This window comes from Agelaius tricolor, unplaced genomic scaffold (genome assembly GCF_023055355.1).
Source record: "Agelaius tricolor isolate 1412-34295 unplaced genomic scaffold, bAgeTri1.0.p SCAF_51, whole genome shotgun sequence".
NCBI classification, from domain to species: domain Eukaryota; kingdom Metazoa; phylum Chordata; class Aves; order Passeriformes; family Icteridae; genus Agelaius; species Agelaius tricolor.
This window is the reverse complement of record NW_027269311.1, coordinates 1930629-1943111: the sequence shown is the minus strand read 5'-3', so window position 1 is coordinate 1943111 and position 12483 is coordinate 1930629. Positions and strand designations below refer to the sequence as shown.

At 51.7% G+C, this 12483-nt stretch overlaps 1 protein-coding gene and 1 pseudogene across 1 annotated transcript; one reads left to right on the top strand and one right to left on the bottom strand.

Moving 5' to 3' along the window:
• LOC139604489 (zinc finger protein 271-like) overlaps positions 1–12483 on the bottom strand; it is a 67265-nt pseudogene that overhangs the window by 37197 nt on the left and 17585 nt on the right.
• On the top strand, positions 3268–4092 carry LOC139604455 (zinc finger protein 3-like). The gene has a single exon (XM_071455609.1). The coding sequence runs from the start codon at positions 3268–3270 to the stop codon at positions 4090–4092; it is 825 nt and encodes a 274-aa protein (XP_071311710.1).

Genomic DNA, 12483 nt, shown 5'->3' with positions numbered 1-12483 from the left:
TGCTGGTGAATGCTTTGCCTGGTAAATAAAGTTTTTTTCCACTTTTCTCCAAGGAAATATTTTCCTGAACTGGCTGAGGGTGGGGCTGCTGAATCTGCATTCTAGAGGAAACTCCTTTTGGGGGTTTTCAACCAAATTTGCCCTAAAGCAGGACAGGACGGTGGGAAGAAGGGGGAACCCCAAGTGGCTGGATTGAGGGGAGGCTGGAGAGGGGGACCCTGAGACTCCAAAATCCGCCTGCATCCCTAAGAAGGACCCTGGAGAGGGGGGATCCCCAGGACCCATGGGATCCCCAACAGCCCGGACACAGGAGACCACGAGAACCCCAGAGGGATGAGACTGGAAATGGGACACTCGTGGTGGCTTTTTTTAATTCATTCTTGATTTTTGGAGGTTTTTATGGACATCAGGTGACTTCTAGAGATGGACTTGTGTGGGAGGAATCCCCAACCCAAGGCATTCACAGCTTGTTTTTCCCCAAATCAGTATTTTCCCCAAACCTTCTCACAGTGACATCCCGTCCTGTCCTGCTCTGGGTGAGCTCAGTCCCAAACCTGACCCTGATCCTGGTCTCAATCTCACTCCACATTCACATTTCTGTATTTAATCCCATCCTAGTCCCAAACTCATCTAGCCCCAGACCCAATCCCAACCCCAGCCCTAAAGCCAATCCCATGTCTAGCTCTAACCCCAATCCCAGCTCTAATCCAAATCTCAGCCCCAACTCCAAGCCCAGCCCCAATTCCAGACCCTTCCTAAATCCTCAGCCCCAAACCATATCCCAGGTTCAGCCCTTCTGGGGGTTTGGGGGTGTCTCTGTCCCTGTGGCCCCGATGATGTTTGGGTGGGGTCACAGCAGGGCTGAGAGGGACAGAGACCCCCCCGGCCTCCCCAGGGGTGAGAAGGTGGCAGAGCCCCCCCAGCCCCGAGCAGCCTCAGCGGTGAGAGGGACACAGAGCCCCTGGTGCCCAGCCCTGCACAGGCATTGCCTGAGGCCAGAGGGATGGAGACCCCCCGAGCATCCCCCAGGGCCAGGGGACAGAGAGCCCCGAGCATCCCCTGGGCTGAGAGGGACAGAGACTGCCCCGAGCACCCCCTGGCACAGGGGTGAGAGGGAGGGAGACCCCCCAGGCATTCCCTGGGTGAGAATGATGGAGGCCCCTGGGGAATTGCCTGGGGTTACATGGACAGGGACACCCCTGGGGAATGGGCTGGGGTGACAGGGACAGGGACACCCCTGGGAATGGCCTGGGGTGACAGGGACAGGGACACCCCTGGGGAATGGCCTGGGGTCACAGGGACAGGGACAACCCCCCCAAAGCCCTCCCAAGCATCCCCCAGGGCAAGAGGCTCAGAGACCCCTTGAGCATCCCCTGTGCACTCGACAAGAAAAACTTGGCAGAAATCCAACTTAGCTCTGCATAAATCACCTTGATGAATATTTGATTGTCCCACAAGTCACATGTGATGAAAACACAAACAAATCCCAGACATGAATAAAGTGACAATAGAAGCAATTCGTTGGAAATTCCGTGTTTCATCAGCCCCTGCACAGCTCCAGCTCAGCTGCTGGCAGTTTCTGATAAAAGTGCAAATTTGGCCCCATACAGATATTATTAAAAGGAAGGGAAAGCTCTGTGGAGCTGTCACAAAGGTGACAGGGATGAAGAGAAAAATGATTCTTATATTTGGCAAAGCCCCCAAGCCTGGGAATTCAGGAGTTATTTGGGAATTTAGCTACTTGAGCTGGGCTTCTTGTTGGACTTTTAGCAGCCTTGTGTTCCTCACCTTGGAGTGAATGAACCTTGTCAGTGTCGCTGGCAACATTTGCTCCCTTTCCTAGAGTGATTTTGACAAACTTTTCAAGGAAGGACAACAGAGTATTTTCTTTACACCAGCCAGCCAAAATGGCCATTTTCCTCCTCAGTTCTCCCATAATTTGCTCAGAGGAAGCTGTGTCCAAGTTTCCAAGAGTTCCTCTAGAGAGAAGCACAAGCTCCTCAGAGGAGGGAACCATGCTGTTGTCAAAGGCACTTGGGGTCAGAGAACAGTGCCTAAACCCACTGTGCCAAAATAATGTCACAATCTGGTTAAGAAAATCATAAGAGAGATTCCTCTGCGCCACTTAAGGTGCTAATGAGGCAAAATTCATCGTGGATTTTATTAAACAGTAAATGTGAGGTAGAGAGAGAGATGGAAAGAAAGAGAAAAGGAGGGAGAGCAAGGGAGTGACAGGGACAGAGACCTCCCCTGGGGCAGGCCAAGTGTGACATTGTCCCCTGTGTGTGTGGCCTTCCTGGGGTGGGGGTTTTACACCTGAGCCAGTTTGGGTAAGGGGGGTGGTGTTCACCCCCTGAGCAGGGATTCCCCCACTGTTTCAGGTTGCAGTGTAAGATGGAACCCAATGCATGTTTTCAATCCCCATCTTCATCAACTGCTAGAAACAGGCGGGGCAGTGTTCTTGATCTCTTCCATGACTCAGCCCTGATAACGCCCTCCAGGGGAGATATCTGCTGTGAATGGGCCATTGTGTGTCACTGCAGGACTGATCAAATTCCATCATCCCATTGTGGGATGTTCTGCCCAGGGGGAGGATCCAAGCATTCCTACCTGGATATAAGCTGAGCCTTGCAACACCAGGAGCAGCTTGCCTACTGGATTCCCAGAGGACAAGAGCTCTAGAACCGCCACTGGACCTCCAGAGGAAGACCAGACCCTTCTACAGGATCACTGCTTGGACAGAATCACGTTCATCACTCCCACAGGACTGCAGCCACCATTTAATGGGACTGCAGCCACCACCCTGACCAGCAACAGGGTGTCAGGTTATATCCTGACTCTGTCAGTTTAAGGCAGTGTTTCTGTAGCATTGCCTTGATCTTCATTTTGTTATTAAATTGTAATTCTGATTTAGACTCTCCCCCAGGTTTGCCTTCAAACCACTTCAAAAGACAATGTGCGAAACCTTTGTTTGGTCCCCAAAACGGGATTTCCCATTCCCAAATCTCGATTGGATGGACGAGGAGGCTGCGAGAAACAGGAAGGAGCCCTGGGATACCCAGGCAGGTGAGGAGGAAGTCAGTGCCCCTTTCCCCCTCTCTCCTGCTCCATCTCCCAGCCCAGCACGGCCCCTGGCTGCAGGACAACCCTGCTGCCAACCCCGTCCTGCCAAGGATGCACTGGGGGGATCTCCTTCCCCTTCCCTGTGGCACGGAGGCAAATCCCATCCTCTCCTTGGCCTTCCTCCCCCCTGGGAAGAAGCTGAGGATGGAGACCAGGGAGGAAAAATCCCCACAGCAAAACCTCGTGGAAGAGGCCATTTTAAGTGGCTCCACACTGCTGAATTCCAAGATACAGGAAAAGCCCCAGAGATCCCACTGGAGGAGGGGCTCCAAACCCAGCCCAGGGGGCTCTGAGGAGGAAAGACCCACCCTGAGCAAGGAAGGTGGGCAGAGCTTCAGCCAGAGCTCAGAGCTTGTGACCCAGGAGCAGCTTCACAATGGGGAGAAGCCCTACAAGTGCTTGGAGTGTGGGAAGAGCTTCAGGCAGAGCAGCACCCTGATCAGCCACCAGATGATCCACACTGGGGAATGGCCCTACGAGTGTGGGGAGTGTGGGAAGGGCTTCAGCTGCAGCTCTGCCCTCATCACCCACCAATGCATCCACACTGGGGAGAGGCCCTACGAGTGTCCCCAGTGTCAGAAGAGGTTTCAGACCAGCTCCACTCTCCTCCAGCACCAGCGAATTCACTCAGAGGAGAGGTCCTTCCTCTGCCCTGACCTAGGGAAGGGCTTCAAGCAGAATTCCCACCTCATCATCCACCAGCGCATCCACACTGGGGAGAGGCCCTACGAGTGTCCCCAATGTCAGAAGAGGTTTCATAGAAGCTCCCATCTCCTCCAACACCAGCGGATTCACACCCAGGAGAGGCCCTTCCTTTGCCCTGACTGTGGGAAGGGCTTCAAGCACAACTGCAATCTCGTCACCCACCGGCGCATCCACACTGGGGAGAGGCCCTACGAGTGTCCCCAGTGTGGGAAGAGCTTCACCACAAGTTCTCATATGAAAAGACACCAACAGAGGCACCAGTAAGGGAAGCCCTGCAAATGCCTCGATTGCAGGAGCAGCTTCATGCACCACTCCAGCTTCATCCCCCATGGGAGAATCCACATTGGGAAGAGTCTTGGTGATTCATGTTCCCTGTGATCCATGCTAGGAAGAAACCTGCACCTTTTCCTGCCCCTGCCAATGACCTGATGTGGGATGGAAGAACGTGAGGGTCTGGCCATGGCCCTGTCATTACATTCACTCCCACCTCAGGTCATTGCCAGGGGCAGGAAAGGAACTCTCTCTCCCTGAGGAGAAGGGTGTCCTTTCCAGACAGGATGAAATACGTGGCCAGGCAGACAGTTGTTGATGTTGGAGTTTTCCCTGTAAATAGTTTTTCTTATCCTTTCTGTTGACAATATTGTTTTTATTCCGGTTTGTTCCTTATCTTGCTGCTGTTCCCAATAAATTGTTCTTATCCCAGCCCGGGATCTTTGCCTTTTGTGCTTTCCATGGGAGGCGGGAGGGCAGCGAGGGCAGCGCGGTTTTAGCGGGAGCAGGAAATTGGGGAATCCCATTCCTGAAGCCCGGCCCGTGGAAACCGAGCATCCCAGCTGGTGGCAGCCCTGGTGGCCATGGCAGCAGCCTTGGGAGCGGGTCCCTGGCTGGGGCTGTGGGAACCTCTTCCCTCTGGTGCCCAGGGACAGGAGTGGAGGGAGCGGCTGCAGCTGAGTCGGGGCAGGCTCAGGTTGGATGTCAGGAGAAGGTTTTTGCCCAGAGGCTGCTGGGGCCCTGGCCAGGCTGCCCAGGGAAGGGTCCCAGCTCCAGGGCTCTCTGAGCTGCAGCAGCGTTTGGCCAGCGCTGCCAGGCCCAGGCTGGCATTGTTGGGGTGTCCTGTGCAGGGCCAGCAGTTGGACTGGAGGATCCTGATGGGTCCCTCCCAGCTCAGCCAATTCTGTGCTTCTGGGATCCCATCAGCCTGGGGATGGGGGCTGCCAATGGTTGCCATGGCAACGGGCTCTGGCTGCAGGCCTGAGCTGGTGTCCATGGCAACCACCCCTGGCATGGGGTCTCCATGGAGCTGCCAAGGGACTGAGCATAGCAACAGGGGGCTGGGGATGGTTGCCATGGAAACGGACCATAGCAACAGGGGGCTGGGGATGGTTGCCATGGGAACTGAGCATAGCAATGGAGGCTGGGGATGGTTGCCATGGAAACTGACCATAGCAACAGGGGGCTGGGGATGGTTGGCATGGAAACTGACCATACCAACAGGGGGCCTGGTGATGGTTGCCTGCTAAGGATCCGATTTGTCACTGGCCCTCAGAGTGGTCCCATGGGGACTTTCCAAGAGTCTCCAGGCTGTTCCAGAGCTGGAATGTCACACACAGAGACAGGGGCTCCATGGAGACCTCCCAGGGCTTTCTGGGGATGGTAAAGAGCCCTGTGGTCAGAGGCAGTCACAGCCATTCCATGGTGACATCCCAGGACACCTTGGGCTGCAAAGGCACCCATCTGTCACAGGCACTCACGGGGGCTCCACGGTGACATCCCAGGAGTCCCCAGGCTGCCAAAGAGCCGGGATGTCCCAGACACTCACAGGAGTTCCTGTCATGGGCACAGTGGGAGCTTCAGGCTAATTTTTTTACAGAAGCTCCTGTTGGGTCATGAGGTGCAGAAATGATCCCCAATACCCCCACAGATCCCCAAATGTCACCATTGAATCAGAGATGACACCAACCCAGATCAGAAGGCTAAGGGCTTAAAGCCACCTGTTTTTTTCAGTCCTCTTCTTTTATATCTTGGTTTGCTACAGGTGGACCTCATTGGTCAATTAATCAACACATTTCACATGATTGGCCAATTAAGACAACACCATTGAGTAAACGACTTTATGGAAAAAAGCCAACTTATTACAAACATTTTTGGGGCACCAGTCATTGAGGTTTGTTTTTTGTTGGGCCTTTCTGGGGGCTCCCTGGATGGGGGAAACCCTCTGTAGCAGTTCTGTTTCAGGTAAATGGAGATGCATGGGACTTTCTCAGTCTTCAGCTTCTTGTTTATTGTTATCTTATCTAAAGTTTTGCATTGCTGTCCACACCAGGCTCAACATGCTGGGAAAACACCTCAAAATGGTACTAAAATGAATGGTTTCAAGGTCTTTTAAAGTTTTCTCATCCAATTAATTCTTAAAACATACATTATTTCTACTTATCTACCAATAATTCATCCCTTGCCTGTCCACATAAACTCTGCACTGTGCTTTCTTTGACCAATCACCCTGTGCCACCAACACTGCAGAAAATGGAGTAGATGAAGAAGAAGACAGGGACTACACCCCAATTGCTCCATCTTGCTTCCTATCTACACCATACTAAAAATCCCAAAATCTAAATTTCTCACCCAAGGGACGTAGTATGCTACTCTCTATTACCTATTTCACACCCTGGAAAATTCTAATCTGTCTCAAAGTCCTGGAAGTCCTCTCCATGGGCAAAGGTTAAATGCAGTGTTCCTCTGGGGGTCAGGATCCCTCAGAGCAGACAGAGAAATATTCCTTGTGCCCTGGATTCCCACACATTTAACCTAAAATCTTTTAACCCTTAAGATGTGAAGTTACCCAAAAACGTTCCAGGTAAGTAGGATTAGAAGGAGAAGAAATAGAGACCAACAGAAAGACAGAAGATCCCGAGAAAGACACGCACATAGGTACCAACTGCTGGGGTTCCAGCAACACCAACAGAGGAACCCCAGGACAAGGCAAGATCCAGACCCTGTGCTGGCCTCGTGCTCCGGCTTTTAACCCCCTGGGCTTTCATGGCCCCGCCCCTGGGGTGGGACTGCCAGTTGCTTGTCCAATCAGAGCCAGGGTAGCACCACCTGCTGCTGTGTGATTGATTGATTGATTGATTGATTGACAGCTGGGCCAATCAGAGCTGGGTTAACATCACCCCCTGCTCTGTGATTGACAGCTCTGCCAGGCCAGGGCTGGGGGTGGGGCTCTGTCTCACCACAAACCAAGGCCTGACCCGGCCCTGGCCCCACACGGGCATTCCGAGCATCCCAAGGTGTCTCGGGACATGGATCTCATCCAGCCTCTGACAGCCACCACGGTGACACTACGGAACCTCATGGAGAGATGGGTCAGTTGTGACAATGGAGATCCAAGGAAACGATGGTGAGACTGTGGAATCCAGGAATTGTAGAATGAAGGAGACCATTGTCCACATAATGGGCCCTATGGAGGCAAGGATCAGTGATCAAACTGTGGTTATTTTGTGATTGATTTAAAATAGAAACAAGGAGCCATTGTTTCACAGCGGGGCTGAGTGGGGCCAATGGACCCTTGTGACTCTGTTGGGGCTCATGAAACCAAGAAGCCATTGTGACATTGCCAGACCTCATGGAATCAAGGAGACCATTGTGACAGTGTGGGCACCCATGAAGTCAATGGAACATGGAACAGGTCTGCCTGGTTTGGCCTCCTGGGGGCTGTCTGACAGGTCCCACTGAATTTGGAATGTCAAGGGCCACTTCCCATCTGACCATGAAGCACTGGGGCTCTGTGCTTTTATTCCTGTGGGACAGAACTGTCTTTCTTGTCTAGGCACCCATGGCCAAAATTGGGATTCTGCATCTAAAATTCCCTATATCCAAGGGTTACTCCCAGACAAAATCTGCCCATACAGTCAAGTCTGGCCAGCCTCGGCCTCTGGTGACTGCCTCTCATCTGCCCCTGCACCACTGGGGCTCACTTGTTTCCTTCCTATGGAGACCATTGTGACACTGCGGAGCATTGTGGAACCAATGGGCCATGGTGACACTGCAGGCCCCTGTGGAACCTGTTACACTGTAGGAACTTGTGGAACCAAGGGGAACATTGTGACACTGTGAGTACCATGGATCCAAGGGGCCACTGTGATACTGTGGGGCCTCGTGGAACCAAGAACATCTTTCGGTTCTCGTGGAACCAAGAATTTGTGGCTCTGTGTGGCCACATGGTCCCAAGGGGCCAGTGTGAAGCAGCAGGGCTTTTTGGAACCAGAGGCCATTGCTGCATTTCAGGGCCTTGTGGAGCCAAAGGACCAGTGTGATCCTGCAGGACACCGTGGATCCATGGAGAGCATTGTGGCATTGCAAGGCCCCATGGAATAATGGAGACCCTTGTGACCTGCAGGGCCTCATGGAAGGAAGGGGCCATTGTGACACTATGGGAACTTGTGGAACCAAGGGAATCATTGTTGCACTACTGGGCCCCAATGGAACCAAGGGGCCATTGGACACAGCCAGGCTTCATGGAACCAATAGACCATCAGGACACTGTGGGGCCTTGTGGAACCATGGAGACCATTAAGATCCTTAAGGACTTGTGTAACCAAGGGGCCATTATGACACCTGAGGGCATCATGGAAGCCAGAGAACCATTGTGGCACTGCAAGGCCTCATGGAAGCAAGGAGCCATTGTGACACTGCAGGACCCTGTGGAACCAGGGGAACATGAAATAGGTGTGGCTGCCTTGGCCTCCCAGGGGTCACCTGACAGGTCTGGCTGACCTTGGAATGTGGAAGGCCACTCCCATCTGCCCCTGAAACACTGGGGCTCTGGGCTCTTCTTTTAATGGAAAAGAACTGTTCATTTTTTCCAGGTATCCATGGCCAAAATTAGGATTCCACTTCCAAATTTTTGTTTATTCAAGGATTGCTCCCAGACAAAAGTTGCCAGGACAGACAGGTCTGGCTGGTCTTTCACTCCTAAGGGGCAGCATTTTCCTATTTTCCAAACACTGGAAAGGGCTCTGTGCTTTTCTTTTTATGCAAAAAAAAAAAAAAAAAATCCCTCTTTTCCAGGCACAAATGTTTTAAATTAGGACTCTGCATTCATAATGTGAAATATGCAAAGGTTGTTTCAAGCATGCCTGCCAGGACAGACAGGACCCTGCCTTAGCCTCTGGTGGTTGCTGTTCATCAGCTCCTGAAACATGGGGGCTCTGTGGTTTCCTTCCTATGGAGACCAATGTGACATTTGGGAGCCTTGTGAAATGCAGGGGCCATTGTGACACTGCAGAGCACCATGGATCCAAGGGATCATTGTGACATTGTGGGGCCTCATGGAACCAAGGACATCATTGTGGCTCTGCTGGGCCACATGGTCCCAAGGGACCAGAGCAAAGCAGCAGTGTGGGAGTTAGCCTGGCTGTAACTCAGAGTCAGCCAGATTTTACCCCGGAAGAACTGGGCATGAGTTTCAAGCCCTGGGAATCATTTGTTTAACTTAGGGTGAGTTTGAGAGTTCCCCCATAAGCCTTTAGTGTTGTTATGCTAACTTGTCCAAGTTCTCCTCCCCTATTGGTTACTTGTTTCCCCTATAGGGTTATTGTTCTAGAGTGTTCTACCCTCAAGTGTATATATTGTTGTTTCCCCCTCTTCTCGGGTCTTTGGATCCTGCCCCTCATACTGTTCCCATGTTCTTCATGTTTATATTGTTTTTCACCCAGTTCTTAAAGTTCCTTCTAAACAACTCCATCGATCCTGCTCCTTTTCATTTTTGCCACCCTCGCCCTGAAGTCAGGAAACCAGAGAGGTTTGTCACAGCCACCCTCATTGTGACATTTGGCACCCAAACAGGGACCATGACACTCAGGGCTCCCTGTGTCAGTCACGTCAGCTGGGGTTAGCTGATGGATAGGCCAGCGCTCCCTGGGATTTTGGATTGTGCCAGGCCCAGTGGATTCATCGTTGCTTCAAGGGACCTTGCACAGGATCGGCAGGGACAATGATGGTTTCACCTGCATAGGATTGCAGGTGGGTTTGGGGAAACACAAGACATTTATTGCCTGTTTTGCCACTGTGTTTTTACAATATGCACCCACATCCCATAATTGATTTGGGGTGTTCTGGTGGCTCTTCCCCATGAGGCAGAGAAAGAGAAAAATGGGCAGCCAGAGGTCCAAAGTAGAAAGGAGCATATACGGATGCTTCAATTCTCACTGATCATGACAAAATATTCTCAAAGAACGAATTAAAATCAATCATGAGGAGGATCATTAAAAATTTTCCAGACGCCTCTGCTGATGAAATCCATACCACAGAATTTTGGGACTCAGTGAGAGTTAAATTGTACAAGCTTTTGATCAAAAGGGACCCCACTGCACCCCGCATGCTCCCCATCTTTCACACCACCATTCACCAGCAAGCATTTTGTTGAAAACTCAATCCATTGGTCACTCCTAACTCGGGACCTCCCCTCAAGCCTGCCTTTCTCACACCTTCCACGATGGTCCAAGCTGGCAATGGCCACGCCCTCTTGGAGCATCATGCCCTGGAGACTCAAGATGGAAGGAGCCCAAATGTGACTCGGGAGCCCAACCATCCTCCCTCCATCTTGGCTCCTCCACTTCCTGCTACCACAGCCTTCTCTTCCGCCCTGAACGAACCTCCAGACTCCACCCCCACAACTGCAGGTCACGCCCCCACTGTCAATCATCCTCTCCACCCTGGGCCATGCCTTCAGTTAAGGAAGGAGACTGGCAAATAACCTCGAAACTCCTCATTGCCCTGGGATGTTATGAAAGAAAGGGGCAGAATCCCAGGTATCAACCATTGGTTTACGGGGAAATCAAGGATCTGTGTAGGGCAGCTAAAGACCATAGGAAGGACTTACCTTGTTTTAATGGCCTAATGAGGGCCATGTTTACAGCTCATGTCTTAACCCCCTATAATTCAAAATATATTATGACCATGTTGTTGTCACCTACAGAATACACCCTGTGGGAAGGGGATGGAAGTGTTCACTAAATCAATTAATAGCAGACTATGCTAATAATGAGGCAAGGGCAGAATTGACAATCAGCCATCCAGCTGGAGAAGGGCAACACAGCCTACCAAATGATCAAGCAGCAGGTATCCCCAGAGAAGTATTGGATGATATCAAAGAGATGGCTTTGAAAGCTTTAATCCAGGTATCAGATTGTAGCACCTCCAATTTGGACTACCTTGGGTGGCTGCAGCTAAAGCTTTAGGACAATCAGACCATCCTGGGTGCCTGTTGAGTAAGCAAACCAATGCTGCCTCCCTCACATTGAGTGGCCTGCTCTCAGACACAGAGACCATCAGACACGCCACCTTGCAGAACAGCGATAGAGTTTTTACTCTGGGCACATGGGCATGACTGTGTAGATTCTGAGGGCATGTGCTGCATGAACCTCTCCAGCCACAGCGAGTCAATCCACAAGAGCATTCAGGTACTGAAGGAAGGGTGCAAGAAGCTTCAAGTGGAAAACAAAGGTTCAATAGACTCTTCCAATCCAATGGATTAAAGGGTTGGATGATGTCGAGCTACCACAGGACTATTAATTCTCTTAGTGGTTGTTGTTGTATTGTTAATTCTACTGTGTTTGTTTGGATGCTTCTAGAAAGTCTTACAAAATTCTTTCAGTTCCATCTTTGTTGTAAAACAGAAAGGGGGAAGATACCCAACACAGGCTCCTCATGGACTCCTTGGAGGAGAGAATTGGAGGCCAGGATGGCACAAAAACCTCTCAGAGACTCAGTGTGGGAAGGAAAATCTTCAAAAGTACCTAAAAGTATTCTAAAATCCATAAAGTACCTTAAAAACCTTGAGTATCTCAAGGCATTAATGAGCCCCACTGAGTGTCAGTACAAAGCTCTCCAGGGACTCGTTAAAGCAGATAATTGGGGCCATGATTGCACAAACCTCTCACAGAGTCTGTATCAAAAGGGAAACACCAAGTACCTTCAAATATCTGAAGTACCCTGAAGCATTAATGAGCCCCACTGAGTGTTGTTACTGACAAAGCCTCTCCAGGGACTAATTACAGCAGATAATTGGAGGCCATGACTGCACAAACCTCTCAGAGACTCCAAGCCAAAAGCCAAAGCCCAAAGTCCTTTGAAAAAGCTGCAGTCCCTGCAGGGAGCATGAAGGAGCCCCCAGGGCCATTGCTGAGCAAGGCTCCCCAGGGACTCCTTGCAGCAGATCCTTGAGGCCACTGGGATGTGGGCTAGGGGGGGATGCTGAGGGCAGCACAAGGGGCTGACAGTGCCCAGCCTGGCTGGGGCTGGGCCAGGAGGCCCCAGGGCCTCAGGACAAGGTGTCTCCTCCCAGCCCTTGCTGGCACAGACCCTGCTGTGCCCCAGGGCACCCAGACTTGGCTTCTCTTTGTCCCCACCTGTCATCACTGCCTGCAGTTCTCTGCTCTGCCTGGGGCCTGGGGACACTTGCTCAGTCGTGTCCCTCTCTGGGACCCATTAAAAGTCCAAGAAAGTTTGGAGTGTGATTCTGCCTTGGAGTTCTGGAGAGGTTTCTTCAGCTGCCTCTCAGGGACTGATGTCCAGGGCCTGAGCACAAAGCCCCAGAGGCTGATTAAAGTCCTTGTGCTGTGTCTGTGCTGCTGAGCTGGGCTGGGCTCCTGGCCC